At 40.0% G+C, this 18,957-nt stretch overlaps 2 protein-coding genes across 2 annotated transcripts in view; both read right to left on the bottom strand.

Moving 5' to 3' along the window:
* Window positions 1-10,210: 10,210 nt before the first annotated feature.
* LOC126392251 (protein S100-A8-like) overlaps window positions 10,211-18,957 on the bottom strand; it is a 14,278-nt gene continuing 5,531 nt past the window's right edge. Inside the window, exons 2-3 of the mRNA XM_050047557.1 lie at window positions 10,589-10,725; window positions 10,211-10,475 (exon numbers count right to left, since the gene is read on the bottom strand). Coding sequence (XP_049903514.1) covers window positions 10,350-10,475; window positions 10,589-10,725 — 263 coding nt within the window. The 3' untranslated portion in view covers window positions 10,211-10,349. The remainder of the gene's footprint in view (window positions 10,476-10,588; window positions 10,726-18,957) is intronic.
* LOC126392250 (protein S100-G-like) lies at window positions 15,009-16,397 on the bottom strand. Its single transcript, XM_050047556.1, has 3 exons — window positions 16,250-16,397; window positions 15,321-15,457; window positions 15,009-15,204 (listed from the first exon to the last, which is right to left on the bottom strand). The coding sequence occupies exons 1-3, from the start codon at window positions 16,356-16,358 to the stop codon at window positions 15,085-15,087; spliced, it is 366 nt and encodes a 121-aa protein (XP_049903513.1). The 5' UTR covers window positions 16,359-16,397; the 3' UTR covers window positions 15,009-15,084.

The following is an 18,957-nucleotide window of genomic DNA, read 5'->3' as shown; positions in this document are numbered from 1 at the left end:
AAATCCTGCTGCAATAACTGCATCAGGACGCCTTCTCCGATCCATGTCAATTATTGATTTTTGATTTCCAGCTCGCCAATGCTCATGATCACAATAACTACCAACTCTCCACAAACTTACCTGCACCTGACTTTTGATTATAATCAGAAGCCAGGTGTGGGAATTGGATATAGATTAAATATCATCAAAAGCCAGGTGCGGGGAAAAGGTTTTATAGGACATTTATGAAAATATTTTGGCTATTTATATGATTTTGTATGTCAGTTGAAACCTTAAAAACATATACACATTAATTTCTTACAATGACAATGAAAAGACGCAGAGCTGGGCTGTGTTTATATTATTTTATTCTAAATGCATGTATACAACACAGTACAACAGCCAAGGTGAGTGGAGGTGGTGACATCATCAAGTTCGCTGCTGTTCCAAAAGCAGAAATAACTGTACTCCCGTCCTTCCGTCCTCCCGTTCTTGGGAAGTCCGGACTCTCGCGTGGACTTGCCAAGTCAGAACTTGCCAAGTCCACAAGTCCGAACTGCTGAACTTGAGTGTTGAGAAACATGGCTCTACTGCGGTCCACTTTTGATGATGTGGAACACTGTGATTGGCTCATAGACATCCTATCAAATAGATCTGTGCATGCTGGTTGAGCCAGATGACAGTATTCATAGACCTGAATGAGTTAAATGTATGTTCTTTACCATATGGTTGCCTTGTGCATCATATTGTTTTGGTTGTATTATATCCCTCATGAGACAGGTGAGATTTAGCCCTCTCCAATATGAACATAATATTAAGACATAAATTTTAACGAACTGGTCCAACTTCAGTCTCTTCCATGCTTAGTTGTGTATAATGACTACATTAACCATTATACAATATACATATGTTGGAGTAGTGCCATATGAAGTGGCAAAAACTTACTTTGAGCAGGGCCCCCAAATCCAAATCCATTTAGCCAGCAATAGAATAATCTTTCACTTTCAAAATAAAGTACCAAAAGTAAAGGCACTTATTACACAGAATGGCCCATTTTAAAATAATATACATTATATTAGCAAATTCTACTTCTTGACACCATAATGAAAACATCACTTTCATTTTGCAGCTGCAAGGTGTGGCTAATTTTTTACTTTACATTGCTGGGTACCTTGTGATTTTCATCAAGGGATCTATTTAATTTTATCTTCATCCATAATAAAACATCAGGATCTATTTGTTGATTATATTTGTATTAATAATATGAATCTGCAGAGTAACTTGTGTTGTAAAATAAATAACTGGAATAAAAAGAACAATCACAAGACATTCAAATAAATGTGACGTTTATTTTTGTTTCTTCGTTAATGACTTATGACATTCAGAATCAGTGAAACACATCAAGTCAGCACCCATGATTCATCTCTGTGTGTTGTTTTCCTGATCAGAACATTTAATAATGTGTATTTCATAGATGTCTCTGAAATTTTGGGGCAAGTTGGATCAAGAAAGTTCTGAGGCAATGTGACCGAATCATTTAGTCATTTCTTTTTGCATAGTAGTGAGAGCTGCAACAAAAGTGACATACTCCTGAAAAGTAACAACACCATCACGATCGTGATCCAGCGCGTTGAAGAATGAATCCAACTTAGCGTTTCTCATGTCCTGAATTAAAAACAAAACAAAACAAAAAAACACAGTTAGAGATGTAATTGGACTGTAAAACAAACAAATAAAAATGTCCAAAATGCATTCATAGCTTTCTGTTGCAATACTGCTACACCTTTTCTACTTACCTTTGGCACAGAAAGCTCTATGTGGAGCAGGTTAGAGAGTTCTGCCTTACTCAAAGTCTTTTTGTCGCCGTCTTGTCCAGCATACTTGTCAAAGACGTTCTCGAGCTTCATCATTGCTTCACTGAGCTCTGACATGTTGGCTGGAATGAGAAAATATTGGTGACTCCTTAGTCGGGTGTTTATTGATTTAACCGTTTATGTATTTGTTCAGTCAGTCATTCATTTTAGGTGGCTTTGGCAATGCTGCACTTTGGTAATGCGAGAAGCTACACACACGGGCTGGACTCCACTGCTTTGGATCATCCAGTAAAAACACTGGGAGGAGTTAAATGAGCAGCTTGCTATAGTCTGGAAAGTTACTGCCCAACACACATCCTCATCTGACTCATGAAAAGAAGTAATTCTTAAAAAAAAGAAAGAAAGAAATTCACATTTTCATTCCCTCTAAGTCTTGCTCTAGTGCTTGCTCATAATCTCCTCTGTCCCCAAGAGTTAAATACTACATTTCTAGTGCCCACTGGTTATAAAAAAGAGACATGAGTAAGTACGGGTGTGGCACAGTCTGCTTGCCAACTCCCATCCCTGGTTGTTTCCTATGAATGCCGCTACACACAGTACATACATACACTGTCCTAACTCACTGATTTTTAGTTCCTCTTGGTTTTCTCAGCCTGCTGCATGCCTGCAGATCTTTTCATTGTCCTTTCCTAATCCTATTCAGATGCAGCACTCCACACATTACACAAACAACACCCAGTAGCTCACTCATGCATCTCATGCCACAAAATGCCACACATATCACAGGAATCAACTACGTAGATAAATAAAAAGCAAAATGTTGAATGCAATACAGGGAGGTATACAAATGTGTTTCCACTTACCAAAGTTGTATGAAAACTTGAGTAGGTCAAGAAGTTGAGATGGTGGAAAAGAGAAATATGAGCAGAGATCCCGGACACAAATCTTTATAGTAGAGGTTGACACACCCTCTTTCTAAGTCCCCACCCCTCTAACGTCATTTTTTTCCCCTTTGTGCTTCCCTTCTTTCTTCTCTCCTGAAAACTAACAAATTGTCAGAATGACAACATGACACTTTCATGCTTTTTCTTTGACGTAAGCCCCCTTTCATACCAGTGACACCAGTGTGGGAAAGCTACAAGTCATATTAGCATATAAGCAGTAACGGATCCTGATATGGGCCGAATGGCTGCTTGCCCAGGGCGGCGCTTTGTCACGACGTGTGGGGGGGCCGCAGAAGTGGTAAGTGGTAGAATTTGTAATTTACGTGACAATCAAAGGACCATCAAGTCATGTAGATGCACATGGGTATCCAGAACCTGTAAGAACATCTCTTTTCTGTTTCTCAGCCTTTAAACAAATTCTTATATTAGGACAAATACTGACTCTCACATTCAGAATAATTTCCTTTATAAGTCAAATTAACACTGGTTTTACAGGGTGTATCCCAGGTCTCATAACGTACTGCATGCAGTAACCAGGATAGGCCAAACTGACATTGTCATAAGAGCTGGAAAGCACTTATGACAACATGCACTTGTGTTTTCATTAATTGTACCTGACAATAATTTAGAGCAGTGGTTTTCAAACTTTTTGTGCCCAAGGCAGACCAATGTAACAAACTTTGCACTGCAAAGAGGAACATATTTTGGCATAACATTTGAGTGACTAATGGCCATAAGGAAAGGACAAGAAGTAGCAAGCTAGTGTGCCGGAAAGTTTATGTGTTGCTTGGCAACAGTCCTGCCCCAGTCCAGTTGCAGAACTACGCAGTTAAAAAAATTAAGGGAACACTTAAATCACACATCACATCTTGATAAACGAAGTATTCAAGTTGAAAATCTTTACTGATGTACATGTATAATTTGTTGGGAACAAAATGATGGTCAGTGGGGACCAAAATCATCAACCCACTGTGGGCTAGATTTAAAATCACACTGAAAATCGTGACTCAGTAGTGTGTGGGCCTCTGTGTGCCTGTATACACTCCCGACAATGTCTGAGCATGCTCCTGATGAGTCAGTGGATGGTGCCCTGGGGGATCTTCTCCCAGACCTGGATCAGGACATCAGTAAGCTTCTGCGGCAACAGCCTTGTACATGGGGCGCCTGCTCTATCCACTAAGCCACCAACACCCCATGGAGTCTGTTTCTGACAGTGTGGTCAGAAACATGCACACCAGTAGCCTGCTGGAGGTCATTTTGTAGGGCTCTGGCAGTGCTCCTCCTGTTCCTCCTCAAAGGAGCAGATACCGGTCCTGCTGCTGTGTTGATGCCCTTCTACGGCCCTGTCCAGCTCTCCTCGTGTAACGGCTGGTCTCCTGGTACAGTATTTCCTCCATGCTCTTGAGACTGTGCTGGGAGACACAGCCAACCTTCTTGCGACGTCATGTATGGATTCTTTTGAGCAGTGTATTTGTATTTGTAGTGCCAAATACACAGTTAAATAAAAAAACAAATCATCTTCTGTTGTCACTTTTTACTGCGTACTTACAAATGGTACTTGTAGAACTGTTGTATAAAAGCACTCAAGGTCGTGCTTCTGTACTGAATATCAGCTCTACTGTGATTATCTTTGGCACTTGCCCTGCGGCCATGTGCCTATGACCACACAATTATTCTCATAGAACAGTTGTATGATATCCTACCAATTTGCGCCCCACAAGTGATGTTACGTCCTTAACGTACAGTTACGTAATTAATGTAGAATAGGTTAGCTTTAGGCAATAAAAGTTACTGTGGCTAGGTTTAGAAAAAGAAACATGGTGAGGACATACCTTAAAAGGACTTAAAGTTCACATGGATCCGAACTCCAGGGGAAAGTCCTGGGCGAGAGTCTGTTTTTTTGCAACCCATCCACAACCCCAACCTCCCTTCTTACAAGCGCTTGGGACTGCTTCCTTATTTACTGCCATCGGTGCATTGGTCACATGATTGCAGCATTTCAAAATCTGTAAGATATGTATGTTTGGGTGCATTATTAGTTTTGATAGGAGAACTTTGTGAGAACAGCCTGGACCGAATCACAGCTGTGCCGATATTCAATACAACAGCACTCCCTTTCGTATGACATCAGTAAAATGACGTTGACTCTATCGATGCGACTGTAATATTAGGACAATGTTTTTCATTTAGAACTAATTAAATAAGAAAAGAAAGTTTTGTGTTTTAACTGTAAATCACAGTGAGAGCTGTTACAAAAGTGACATACTCCTCAAAATTAACACCACCATCACCGTCGTTTTCCGCAAGCTGAAGCTTGGCTCGTGGGCTGATTAAAGCAAAACAGTAGGAGTTTCAAGTAGATCATAAAACACAAAAAATATGCTCAAGAGGCATTCACAGCTCTGTTGCAATACTGCCACACCTTTTCTACTTACTCCTGCCCCAGGAAGCTCATTGTGTAGCAGTTCAGCAGTTTGATCAAACTATAAACAATATTGAATTGAATAAATACTTTATTTCATTTGATATTATACAGATTTGCGCTGATGATTGCTGGGTGATGTGTATGTTGATGTTGTCCAGTGTCAAGTTGTGGCAAGTTAAGATGCACAATCTTGCACTGGCGCCCGTGCTAACTACCATACACCACTGATGGAAGGCAGCTTTTTTCTGTTGTTTTCTCAAAGGCCCCGAATCTTTTAGGTTCTTAAAATACCTTCAATTTTGTATCATGCCGATAAAATATGTTATTTATTCTACTATGCTATTCCCTAGAGAAAACAAAAATTGAGTACATGTTATTTTGTTGGCCTAATATTCCAATCAGAGTATTGAAGACAACATTTACTCAGCATTGTTGGAGATCCTGTTTGCAGCGAGAGCAGCACAGATTATCATGGCATGGATTCAAATGATAAAATAGGATTCAAGATGAGTGATGCTGTTTACGCCAAATTATTATCTTACCTGTGCAAAATAACTTAAAAATAGTGATGTCAGACAATTTTTGACTCTTTTTAGGTGCCAGGAGTGAAAATTAGTCCTCCTCAACATTTGCTGTGTTATGGTTTCAGAATGATGAAGACAGTTGGAGAACAATTAAGCCCTGTTTCCACCAAACACTTTTGTTATGGTACCTTTGGAGCCAACAGTAACCCTTCAGACATACATACATAGACACTAGCGTTTCCACTGCAAACAGTACTCTTAAATGTGGGCGGGGTTGTTGTCACTCACTGCTCCGTCCAGCACTCACTGTATTTCCTGGCTCTTCACCGTCGACACAGAGGGAAGTCTGCACTTCATTTATCGTCCACAGAAAGAGGCTGCACACCGACATTTTAAGAACAAAACAGAACAGGCTGCAGTGAGAGTCTCTCTCTCTGTGGGATATTTAAAAATAGCGGGTTTGTGCATTCAGTCCAGTCAGGTTTAGTGTTGTCGGAGTACACATGAACAGCGCTCCACAGCGCTTTTTTGTGAGGATAAGAATATAGGCAATGCACATAACCCAGTCGAAATTAATACATATAAACACTTGAAGATCCACTCATTACTTGTAGTGTGCATCATCCAACATGGTCAAAGTTTAAGGTGTGATGACTGATTCACGTTGTCAACTCATGCATTGAGTAACATTACAAGTTGAAATTTCACCTTAAAAGTCGTCGGCTGTTTGATAAGTTTGTCAGGTTGATTTTCGGTTTGGTCTGTCTTTGTTTTTGTCCCTTTTTTGGGATTGTTTTTGCTATGGCTATTTGTAAAACAGAGAATATGATTGTTTTATAGGATATTTGGAAAATTACAAATAAAGTGTTTAAAAAAAAATTAAAAAAATAAAAAAAGTCGCCGGCTGTCGGCCCAGTGAATTAAGTTATTTTTTCCTCCGACACCAGCTGCTGTAAGAGTTACAGTCTACTAATTAAACTCTCCATGGTATGAAAAGTGGTCACATGAGCTTCAAAACCAGCCACAACTCAGCCCTGAGCAGAGTGACCGTCAGCTATTGACCAATGAATGGACTGCAGTGTTCACAGCTCCACCTTTTAGTACCAGATCTGTGTGTTAGGTACCCCAACAGAGGTGTGACCAAAAATGGGGACAGCATGGAACACTTCCATTGGTACCCAGGGCTGTTTCAAGACACTCTGGGGGCCCTACTGTAGGCAAGAGGCACCTTGGCGTCTGTGACCCCCATTCAACCCACAACTGGCAGGATTCACCTTTCGTTTCTGCCGCTGGTTGAAATCTGTACTTGCATAGCGTGCTGAATGATTTGTTTTGCTTTGGACTTTGAACTTATCCTACGGTACTTATCCTACGGTACTCCAACAATGCTAGTACAGGTGGCAACCAATCATGCGGGACATGGTCTCAATTTGCGTGACGCGTGAAAAGAGACTGCTGTTCAGTCCCGCACAATGCGGGACGTCTGGTCACCCTACTTAAAGCCACTCGCAAGCAGCAGCTAGTAGGGGGCCCCATTAGGGGGGATTCCAACGTGTTGTCGTTGTTGCAGTGTCTATAGGGGTTCCATCATATTGTCATTGATATGGACCAATGTCAGCCGTCTCTGGGGGCCCCCTTCCAGCTCGGGGCCCTAGGCAATTGCCTAGTTTGCCTGTCCGGTTGCGACAGCCCTGTTGGTACCATCCACAACTTTTCACAGTGGAAAAAGAAAAAAAGCATCCTGAACTGAACTGTACCGTACTGCTCGGTGAAAATGAGGCTTAACTCTCTTTCTTTTCCTTCCTTGCCATCTTTTCTCTACATTTCTAGTGACCACTGGTTTAAACAAGAGACTTAATCAAGTATGGTCGGTGCAACAGAAAAGGAAAATAGTAGTTTGGTGGTGACAGGGAAGTCTCTGAATTTCTTTGTGAACAAGTCAAAGCATCTCAAAGCTATCTTGCCCATTCACTTTTTTTTTCAACGGCTTTAGCTCAGCACTGTCAAACGGTAATTTTCAGTTAGGACAAGATGCACTTCTGCTTTCACTAACTGTAGCTGTGACCTTATTATTTAGTAGCAACATTTCTGCCCCCATGAATGACTTCCTCATATCTTCTTTAAAGTGTGTCAAATATTTAACACATGGCATCCGGGACACTGTAGACACAGGCGTCACTGCAGCCAGTCTGGAAATATGGACAATTGACCTATGACTAAGCCACGCCCCCCTCTACTCACTCTGACAAAATATCAACATTTAGTGACCGGCGCTATGGCAGGTGTCACAGTACAACTGATCAATTGAGACAATCAAATTGTGGTGCATCAAAGTGCCACTGAAGTTAAGGTTTTTGGCTCAGAATATGACAAAAGGGTAACGTTTTTTTTTACCATCTTTACCAAGAGTGTCTGTCCATGAGTTTGGTGCTACAGTATTGAATCATTCAGCATAACGTTTGCCAACCTTTGTTATCTCTGAGATTACAGATAAGTTAATGAAGCTAAGCTCCAGAAGTTAACTAGAGCCCTTTGGACAACAGCTAACAATGATGTACGATCACCAAAGTACAAAAACTAGAACAAAATAGGCTAATGAACTCCCAGCAAACAAGGTGACATGATGAACAATGCAGCTAGGAGCTAACGTTAGGCTAACTTTATCTAACGTTAGCTAGAGATGTTAAAGATAACTTTATGTTTCTTTCCAGCAAAGTGACAATATGTTGCCTCAAACACAATGTTGACTTACCTTAGAACAGATGTAGACATCATTAATCTTATTCACGTTGAGTTGATGTTGTGGTCTACCACACAACTTTATCCAAAGGAGACACTTTTCTCGGTTGAGATGTGGTTTATGAAAGGGTAAAAAATACACCCCGTCGCCCAGCCTCTCAGGACACCTTGTGTACCCCATGCACACCATTTGACCATTTTTAAACCTCAAATCTCAGAAAAAGCTCATAAAACCGAACGAAACTCACTTTCAATGGACGTCCAGGCAGAGAATGTCCGAGTGTATGGGAATGGCTATACGCACTGTGATTGGCTCATCGCGTTTGAGGGCGGGGCTTAGCCATAGGTCAATTGTACAGCAGCTTACAATGTGAGAAGAGGCAACAAAGGACTAGACTGCAATGCACAATTTGAGGGAGCTGACAGGATCAGATTTCACTGAAGTTGTACCTTGTGTGACTTGTGTGTGACATGATTGATTGATTGATTGATTGATTGATTGATTGATTGACTGATTGAGAAAATGGTCTTCTCTATTACATAAACACAGAATAATGAACATAAAAAAATCCTAGTTTTCTTTAATTTACTCAGCTTTGTTTTGGTACATGAGCTCGATTTTGCCGTGTCCCAAGTGCAAAGTACTCTACAAGAACTAAGAGCTATAGTTTTTGTTGTTGTTGTTGTTGTTGTTGTTATTGTTTTTGTGAGCCTTATCACGGTCTTTCCAACCTGTTAGTTATTAGTTTAAAAAAAAAGAGAGACTACAATTCCATCGAGACCTGTTTCAGGAGGAGACATCTTATTTTCAGAGGTAAATCTAGGGTGAGCACAAAGTGTTTTTTTCACGTCTCATGATGTTTATCTGTTTGTCTCAATCTTAAAGTTCCACCCTGTCAGGCTAAAAAGAAAGGCGGTCAGAAAAATGTAAAAACATACTCTATATTAAAGTTCTGTTTATGTGTAGAAGGTTAGTTAGCTAAATCTGGATCGCTCACAGAGCTACAAACTATGTCTTCCAGACAGTTAAACATGTTAGGCCTAGGTTCTTATAGAGCACCGTCTCACTCCGAGGAAATATGGCGCTAGGGCAGTACCTTACGGTGTCAGAAACCAACAAAAAAAGGCACCCTTTAATGATACGCGGCCGGTTGCCATTATAGTTTAACGGAGCCAGCAGGGGGAAACGCGGCGGGACAAGGACAAAAGTTAAGGCAGCTAAAGTCCAAGTAGACGAGAGGTGGCGAATGGGTCCCACAAACACCATATTCGCGTCCTGTAAGATTCTAAAGCCAAAGCCTGTTCTGTTTTTCCAAAACCTAATCACTTCCTTTTGCTTCCTAAACCAAACCAATTGTGTTAGTTGTTGAAGGAAAAACAAATGTCAATTTGTGGTGTTGTACCAATGATGTGCATTTCTTTTGAGACTGTATGTAAACATTAAATTTCCTGTGAAAACGGAAGTGTATCTTAAAAGAAGAGAACATGACACGTCCATTTTTTCTTCACCAAAATGTTGCTGCATCACAGCATTGCCCCCAAAATAGCTTTTTACACTGCTACTTTTTTAATCTGTCACTTCTGACATTCAGAATCAGTGGTATATGCTCAACGTCAGCACAATTTAGGTTGCTACATAATAAGCCATCTATGATTCATCTGACTGTGTTTAAGGTTTTCCCTTCTTTGAACACATTGTATATTGACTGACTGTAATACAGTGACAAGTTTGATCACGCTGTTTTTATTTTTTCCATTTAGTACAAATTAAATAAGACAAGAAAGTTCTGAAGCAACATGGCCAAATTGTTTATTTGCCAGTTCACATCACAGTGAGCACTGTTACATTAGCTTAACTAGCGCTGTTACAAAACGACCGCTGTCACTCTTCAGTGCCAGCCCAAAGGCAATGTGGCCAAATCGTTCATTTGCTGGTGCACATCAGGTCGAACTCTGTGATAATGTCAACAAACTCTTTGAAAGAAACAGCATTGTCACCGTTGGCATCCAGCTTGCTGAAGAAACTCTCCATATCATCTGAGCTGTAGTCCTAAAGAAAGAAAGAAAAACAGTCCAAGTTGTAAGTAGATTGTAAAACATGGAACACGTGTCAGAAAGGCATCCACAGCTCTCTGCCACAATAGTTACATCTTTTCTACTTACTACTTCAGGAAACTCTTCATGGAGCAGTTTGGTAAAGTCTTTTTTGGTCAAAGTGATGTAGTTTCCTTGTGGTCCAGTGTAATTATGAAAGGTGGTCATGAGGAGATCCATTGCATCCGCGATCCTTGACATGTTGGCTGGAAAAAGAAAAATTGTGTTGACTATGTATATCAGTGTTTATTTATCTATTCATGTTCACGGCTGGGGTAATGCAGTGATGTGGTAATTAAACATTAAAGGCAAGTTGTTTCTTGTGAATAGCTGTTGCTTTACCGCTGTCACACACTGTGCACTTATTAACTGTTTTTTCTCCAGAATTCCTGGTTGCCTTTCTTCACCAATTTCCAATCAGCATCTTGATTGTCTCTACTACAACTAGAACTGTCATAATCTTACTATAGATTTACATGTTAATATTCAGACATACACAAACCACATCCGAGAGCTCATTCATACATGTCATGCCCTGTATTACTACAAATCAGGTATCAAATATTGAGGTAATTTAAATGCAAAATGGTTAATGCTGTAATTAAAACATATTTCCACTTACCGAAATTGTATGATAACCTCAAGATGCTGAGATGGAGGCAGAGAGGGATTTGTGAAGACAGCACGGACACAAACCTTTTTAGATACAGGTTGACAAGCCCTCTTTCAAAGCGCCCACCCCTCTTTCTGTCTTTCCTCCTACAAAATGTCAAAAAGCAATGCTGGAATGTACTCTGTCCTGCTTTTCCTCTGACATAAGTGCCCTTTCACACCAGTTATACCAGTTTTGGGAAGCTACAGTTCATATAGGAATTCTCATGCAAGTAGATGGTTGCAGGTAACGGTGATCAATATCACGTCCTTTTAGTTAATCTGATAAGGGAATGATGCTGCAACAGAGGTCGTCCTCCCTAACCATTAACAACTATAATACAATATTGACATTGTGGTGATCCAGAGATAGAAAATAGTACCTCATAACAAATGGCTTGAATTATAGAGGAAGGTCTTCTTCATCAGAGAGAATAATGCACTTTATTGAACTGTACTGAGCTTGTTTTGGTACAAGTGCTCAATTTCACCATGTCCCCAGTGCAAAGCAATCAACTTGTACAAGAACTATAAGTCAGAAAATTAAAATACTAACATTTATTCTTTAAATATTTTATAAGCTATGTTACACTCTTTCATTATTAACACCAGAGGGGGCTGGTCCACAGAGGCAGAGGAGGTCGCTCCTCCTCTATTTTTAAAGGGAAGAGAGAAATCCAAATTCAAACAAGATTAATTGTTTAGAATACAGAATTGGAAAATTTCACTATCATTTCTTAATATTTTTTCAGTCCTCTAAAAAAAAAAAAAATAGATTGAGATACTACAACAGGGACATATACAGGGCAAGCAAGAGTGAAAAGTGCAGTCTGTGTGAAGCAGGACTATATGTTCATACATGCCCAAAATGCCCCCCCCAATATATAACATGAAACTGAAAAACAACAACATTGCTATTCTATGATAGGCAACCACATACCACCATCCGACATAATGTCATCATCATCATTATAACTAAACATAACAAGTCCCCATTATTATTACTATCAGTTCAAGTATTGCAGTTCTGCGTATGGTTTGTCCAAATGGAGTTGCCGTAGCAGAATGCCATGGCTGGTTGCCATGGTTGCCATCAACATTGTTGCCAGACTGCTGTATGGGTAACGTCCCTGGCAGGCAATGTAAATTTGTCTCTCTATGCATTACTAAATAAAAGTGGAAAACGAAAATGTAATATGAGCGTTACGTAGGCTATACTGTAACTGTTTATTGTGATTTTGTAAAGTCTTATGAAATTTTGATGTTGTGAATGGTTATTGTTTTGCAAAAAAGAAACGTTTGTCATGTGTTAGTGAATTTGTACATATTTTACTTTAGAATTTCAATGACAGGAAGTAAGGGTGTGTGTTGGGGGGGGGGGGGGGGGGGGCATGCAGATTTGGTCCCCCCCAATGTTGACTCCATGGCTACAGCCTTGGTGTTAATTGGTGGTGAGGGGCAGGGAAGGACAGGCTCCTGCTGTCCTCCTGGTGAGGGGCAGGGAAGGACAGGCTCCTGCTGTCCTCCTGCAGGATCTGTTTTATCACCTCAGTGTACTTCTTGTGTTTTCATGCTAATCTGTTATTGGCGAAAACACATGAAAAATACTGCAACAGAAGACATCCTCCCAGTCAACAACTACATTGCGTTGGTCCAATGATGATTCCCAAAGTTCATTTTCAATTAGCTACCACTGTTTTGTACATGAGTATAATAACATGATAGATTAATACAATAGCATATCAGAAAAGAAATGATAATGTGCAAAATCTTAACTACTCCATTTCTGTTTTTCAGATTTATGTATCACTTTTTTATCGAGCAGTAGCTGCTTCAGCCAACACAACAGTCAGCTTTTTGTAGCAGCCCAGGAGGGCTGTTAAGCTAATGGTAAGAATGGATTTGGACTGGGGGTCGTGGCAGTAACAGGACGCTGCAGGGGAGCACGTGAAGAGCTCCGTCTGGCCTTGACCCATGGCGGGACAGGTGTGTCCATGGTGCTGCCACACACACCTCCACTGGGCCTTGATCATGATATGGTATATGAGCTGCCGTGACACATTGTGTACACAAGGTTAATTCCCATCTGCAGCCAGCAGTAACTGACCCTTTGCTGAGTCCTGCCCCCGGACGCAGACCGGCCAATCATAACACAGCATGGGGCCGGCTCAGACCAGGGTCTGATAACAACACAGCTGTGCTCCATTGACTCTAATGCAGTCGTTTCAGATTTCCTTCATTTTCAGGCTGGTTTTGTGGATTTGGAGCTAAATGTTGTTGTCGTGTATACTCGTTACCTGGAGAGGTTGGAGAAAGATATACGTTTCTTCCCTGTTCCAAAACCAAAATCAAACCCTGAAAAGTGTAGGGTTAGCTAGCTAGCTACTGAAGATATAGCCTACTGAATGTATACACATGCTGCTTTTGCTTTTTAATGATTATAACAGTGAAACAAAGACCGACCCTGCTGTACAGGAACCAGTGAAGGGAAGCAGGGAAACTTTGCTCATATTCAACCAGCTGTGTGTCATCAGAGTGTGCGCAGATGAACAGTGTTTGACAGCAGCTGGTTCAATATCAGCAAAGTTTCCCTTTATATTCATTGTCTTGTGTGGCGATCAGCAGTGATGTGGTGGTTCACTTTTACACTGTGATCTGTAGCCTATAGTTCGGCTTTAGCTTCTAACTATCTTTGTCTTTTTAACCTGTTGTTGCTGCTGAGTCAGTTTGACATCCTGGATATATCCTTCAAACACAGACTGTAGACCCCTCTGTCTGCTTCTCTCTGGAATCACTCTTTCATTTCTCCAAAAATATGATAATATTTCTTCAGGGAGTGCAGTTAGTTACAGTTTGGGCTCCACGCTTACCATCACAAAGGGGCGGGGCTTAGCGAAAGGTCAATTGTTTTTTAAGAAACTGTCAGCCATTGTTTTACTGCTCGTTTTTTTGTTGAAAATGAGACGTAGCCAAATAGTGTAAAACAACATGGTGCTGTGGGATGTTTTTCTCATGTCCTCTCCAGTTTTTTGAGTCAACAGCTGGCACTGATATATTTGAGGTGGAACCATTGTTTAATTAATTTATTTTTTTAAATTTTACAATTGTTTTAATTTCACGTGTGTCCGTTAAGTAATTTTCTACCCTATTAGTACTTTATGGATTTCCAGAAAAGAAGAAAAGGGAAGTGACATATTTATTTTGGAGGGAAGTCACATGAATCACATGGGGTGAGCGTAAACTCTCACTCATTTTTACCCATTACTATTTGCCTCACTCCTCAAATAAGACTACAATTCCAGTAAGATCATTTTCAGGAAGTGATGATGTCAGTCTGTTTGCCTCACACATAACGTTCCACCCTAACAGGCTCAATTATAAGGGGAAAAAATAATGTAAGAACATACTTGACATAAAAAATTCTGTTCATATGTACAAGGTTAGCTAGTTAAATCTGGATCACTCACAGAGTTAAGGCTAAATAAAATAAATCACTATTCTTTTAAAAAGCAAAAAACATGAAAACTCCATCTGTTTTTTCAGAAGTCATGAGACCAAAATGTTGCTGCACAACAAGAATGACCAAAATATTTTTACACCACTGCTTTTATCTCACAGCTGTAGCTACTATTTAATTTACCACTTCTGACATTCAGAATCAGTGATACACGTTCAGTCAGCACATTTTAAGTCACTATATAACATCCAACAATGATTAATCAGCATGTGTTTAACTAATTTCTAACTTTTTAAAAGATATAATGACATATATTAATTAACTGTAATATTGAGGCATTTTTTCCACTTAGTACAAATTAAATGAGGCAGGACAAGGCAATGTGGCACTGTTATTTATTTGCCAGTTTACACCAACATCATCCGCCACTGATGCAATGTGGCCAAATCATTTATTCTTAAGTGTAAATCAGTTTGAAGTCTTTTACAATAAGGACAAACTCTTTGAAAGAAACAACACCATCACCATCGGCATCCATCTTATTGAAGAAATGCTTCATTTCAGCTGTGTCCATGTTCTTAAGAAAGAAAAAAACAGTAGCAGTTGTAAGTTGATTGTTAAATATCAAACATAATATGTCAGGGAGTTAATTACAGCTTACTGTTGCGATAGAGAAATATCTTTTGTACTTACTGTATTGGGAAACTCCTTGCGGAGCATGACACGAATTTCTGCTTTGGACATAGTGTTTTTGTCTCCGCCCCTTCCGGCGTATTCTTTGAATGTGTCTGTGAGCAATTCCAATGCCTCTCTGAGGTGGGCCATGTTGGCTGGAACGAGAAAACATTGTTGACTGTGTTTATTTATTCAGTCATTTAGTTATTTGTATATTTTACATGGCAGTGGTAATGCAGTAATGTGATAATGCTTCATGCTAAATGTAAACACTACGGTTGGACTCTACTGCTTTGGTACGTCCAGCTGAAACACTGGGAGGAGTTGAATGAGCAGCTTGCTCAGATCAGAAATGTTACAGCCCAACACATTTCCTCGTATTTATCATGAACCAAAGAAAAATATTTATTACAAGCAAAAGTTCCGATTTTCCTTCTCTTTAAATCTCTCTCTTGTGCTTCCTTGTCATCTGTCTCAGTCCGTCAGGCGTAAATACGACCTTTCTATTGACCACTGGTTTAAACAAGAGACATGATCAAGTACGGTCAATGCAAAAGAGAAACAAGTTGGTAAGTCTCTAAAAGTTCCGTAAACAATTCAAGGCATCTAGACGCTGCTTCCCGCTGAATGGCTTTGGCTTGGCACTATTACTCACTGTCTACTTACTAACTGGTTTTCCTCTAGAATTCTTGGTTGACTTGATTTACTGTAATCCCACCAAATTTGCAATTGCTGCTATGAGATATATTATTCAAATTAGAACAGGTAAAATCTCACTACAGATTGACATGTTAATCCCAATTAGACGTCGCACCCCAAACAATACACAAACCACACCCAAACGCTTTCTCATGTATCTCATGCCACATATTGCTATGTATCAAGTATCAACTACTAAATAGTTATTGCTGCATAAAATAAGATTTAAAAAACACATTTCCTCTTACCAAGATTGTATGAAAACTTTCTGAAGTAGAGATGTTGAGATGGAGGCAGAGAGGGATTTGTGAAGAGAGCACGGACACAAACCTTTTTAAATACAACTTGACAAACCATGTTCCCAAGCCCCCAAGTCTTTTCTCTTAGAAAATGTCAAAAAACAATGCTGGAAATGTACTCTGTCCTGCTTTTCCTCTGACATAAGTGCCCTTTCACACCAGTTATACCACTTTTGGGAAGCTACAAACTATATAGAGATTCTCATGCAAAGAGATGATTGCATGTATAGCAGTAAGTAATGGTGGTCAATATAATCTCCTTCCAGTCTGCATGTTGAGGGATCATTTAATCCTCTTAATAAATTGGTATCTACAATCTGTAAGAATATTTTTCCACTCAATCTGAAAACAAACATCAGTTTTCATACTTCAGGGCAAATACTGACCATCAGTTTTTGAACATTATTAGTCACATTAGCAGGGTTGATCCCTTGGCTATCAGTATCTTCTGTTGTTACTCGCCTCATTCCCAGGGTGAAATCAGGAAATGTCAGTTTTATGCAGAAAGCCCTCTGAGTCTTTTCGGGTAAGCGCCTACAAGCTTTTCACATCTGGATTCGGGACTATTATCCAATTCTTCCTGGCAGATCTCCATCAGATTGGATAGGAAGCATGTGTGAACTTTTTCCTCATGCTTTCAGAGTCCTTTAAATGTCATTTGGCAAACCCCAAGTGTGTTGTCATATGCCTTTTACTCAAAAGTGGCTTCAGTCTATAGCCACGCCACCAAAAGGGCCTGATTGATGGTCAGCCTTCTGGCAGGTTCTTCCATCTCTGCAGAGGATGTCCAAGCTCTTTTTGAGTGATAGTTGGGTTCTTGGTCACCTCCCTGACCAAAGCCTCTCTTGGAACCTGGCAGTTTGTTACATGACAAGGCAAGTGAACCCAAAAGCAGATAAAACACAGACTAGGAGCAGGATCTAGTGGGTGATTTATTAGTGATAAAATGAGTGGAGGAGCATTGGGAGGCAAAGTCCGATGTTGGGGAGTGAAGCAGGGGAGCTGGGCTAGGGTAGCTGGCCAAGAGGTTCCAGGGCAGGGAGGTGAAGAGGAGCAGATGGGGGTCCAGGTGAGTTCTTTGTTAGCAGGAGTGTCCGTGCAGGGGGAGAGCTGATGTGATGGCAGTGGATTACCAGGTGGAGAAGGAGTGGCCTGCAGGCACAGGGAAACAGGTATTAGTAAGCGTATCAAAGCACAGGATAAACAAGATGGCCGGAACGTGACTGACTAGTTAGCAGAGCTGACGATCTGGTGGCGTGCCGGAGTTGGAGCCTGGTATCTGAAGCTGAGTTGACTGAAGATGATGAGCAGCTGCGGTGACTCCTGCGCACCAGACAACACTTCAGTAATCAGGGCAAGAGAGTGGAGGAGGGAAGCTCCTGGCTAGGAGGGAGAGGAGGCTGCAGCAGAGGCTGTGACATGGTTTTGAACTTTTTACTTCCATTTTACAATTATTGAGACCACTGTGCTTCTTGGAACACTCAAGGTTTTAGAAATGGTTTATACCCTTGACCTTGACATGGCCCAAAACACGGATAACATGAAACTATATTGTTATAACGTCAAACTTTTCATGTTTTTACAATATAAATGATCACATTATAACATGAAACTATACTTTACGTTATAACGTAATACTGATCCAAAAAATTTTCCTGATGTGGCAGCAATACGCTTATATATATATATATATATACGTATATATATATTTCTTTAAAATTGGTACAAACGTCCACTTAAAGTTAACAATGAACTGGTTAGATTTTGGTGGCCATGGGTCAAAGGTCAAGGTCACTGTGACCTTGTCTGTCTCAGTCTTGTGAATATCTCATAAACATCTTGAGGGAATTTTCTCAAATTTGGCACAAACGTCCTCTTAGACTGAAGAATAAATGGATTGGAATTTGGTGGTTGAAAGTCAAAGGTCAAGACTAGTGTGACCTCACAAAACTCAAGAATTCTTATGCTAATTATTATAAAACACCACACAAATGTCTAGCAGCATATAATGATGAAGTGATGACATTTTATGTCCAAAAAGGTCAAAGGTCACCTCCCTGTGACATCATAATATTCTGCATAAAACACTTTTCTGGCCATTATTCAATGGCATATCTCAGGAATTTTGGTCAGATACTGAAACTGTGAAGATATGTGTGGAGCATCCATGTTTTCACAGACAGACAGACAACTGTGGGGCGGTAATTCAAGTTTTTTTTTTTTCAAGAGGAGAGAAAAATTATTAAATAACTGATGAGATTTTCTAATTCTTTATTTTACTTTATAAATCTCATACATTTTGATCTCCCTTTTGCCCTTAGAAATAGAGATGGCGCAACATTCTCTGCTTTTGTGGCCAGCCTTCCCCTGGTTTTTATAAATATTTTATAAAATATTTAAATATTACATTTTAGTATTTTAATTTTCAGACTGAAAGTTCTTGTAGAGGTTGTTTCCTTTGCACTGGGGACATTGTAAAACTGAACATGTCATGTTGTATGTTGTCGTAAGTGCTTTTCAGCTCTTATGACAACATGGTTGTAAATATAGTGTGTCAGTGTTACAGCATGCAGTAGTTTATTAGACCTCAGATCTGTAAAATCCAGAATTGAATTTAAAATCCTACTGTTAACTTATAAAGCTCTAAATGGTCAAGC

This window comes from Epinephelus moara, chromosome 6 (assembly GCF_006386435.1).
Source record: "Epinephelus moara isolate mb chromosome 6, YSFRI_EMoa_1.0, whole genome shotgun sequence".
NCBI lineage: Eukaryota > Metazoa > Chordata > Actinopteri > Perciformes > Serranidae > Epinephelus > Epinephelus moara.
This window is presented reverse-complemented; position numbering and strand designations above follow the sequence as displayed.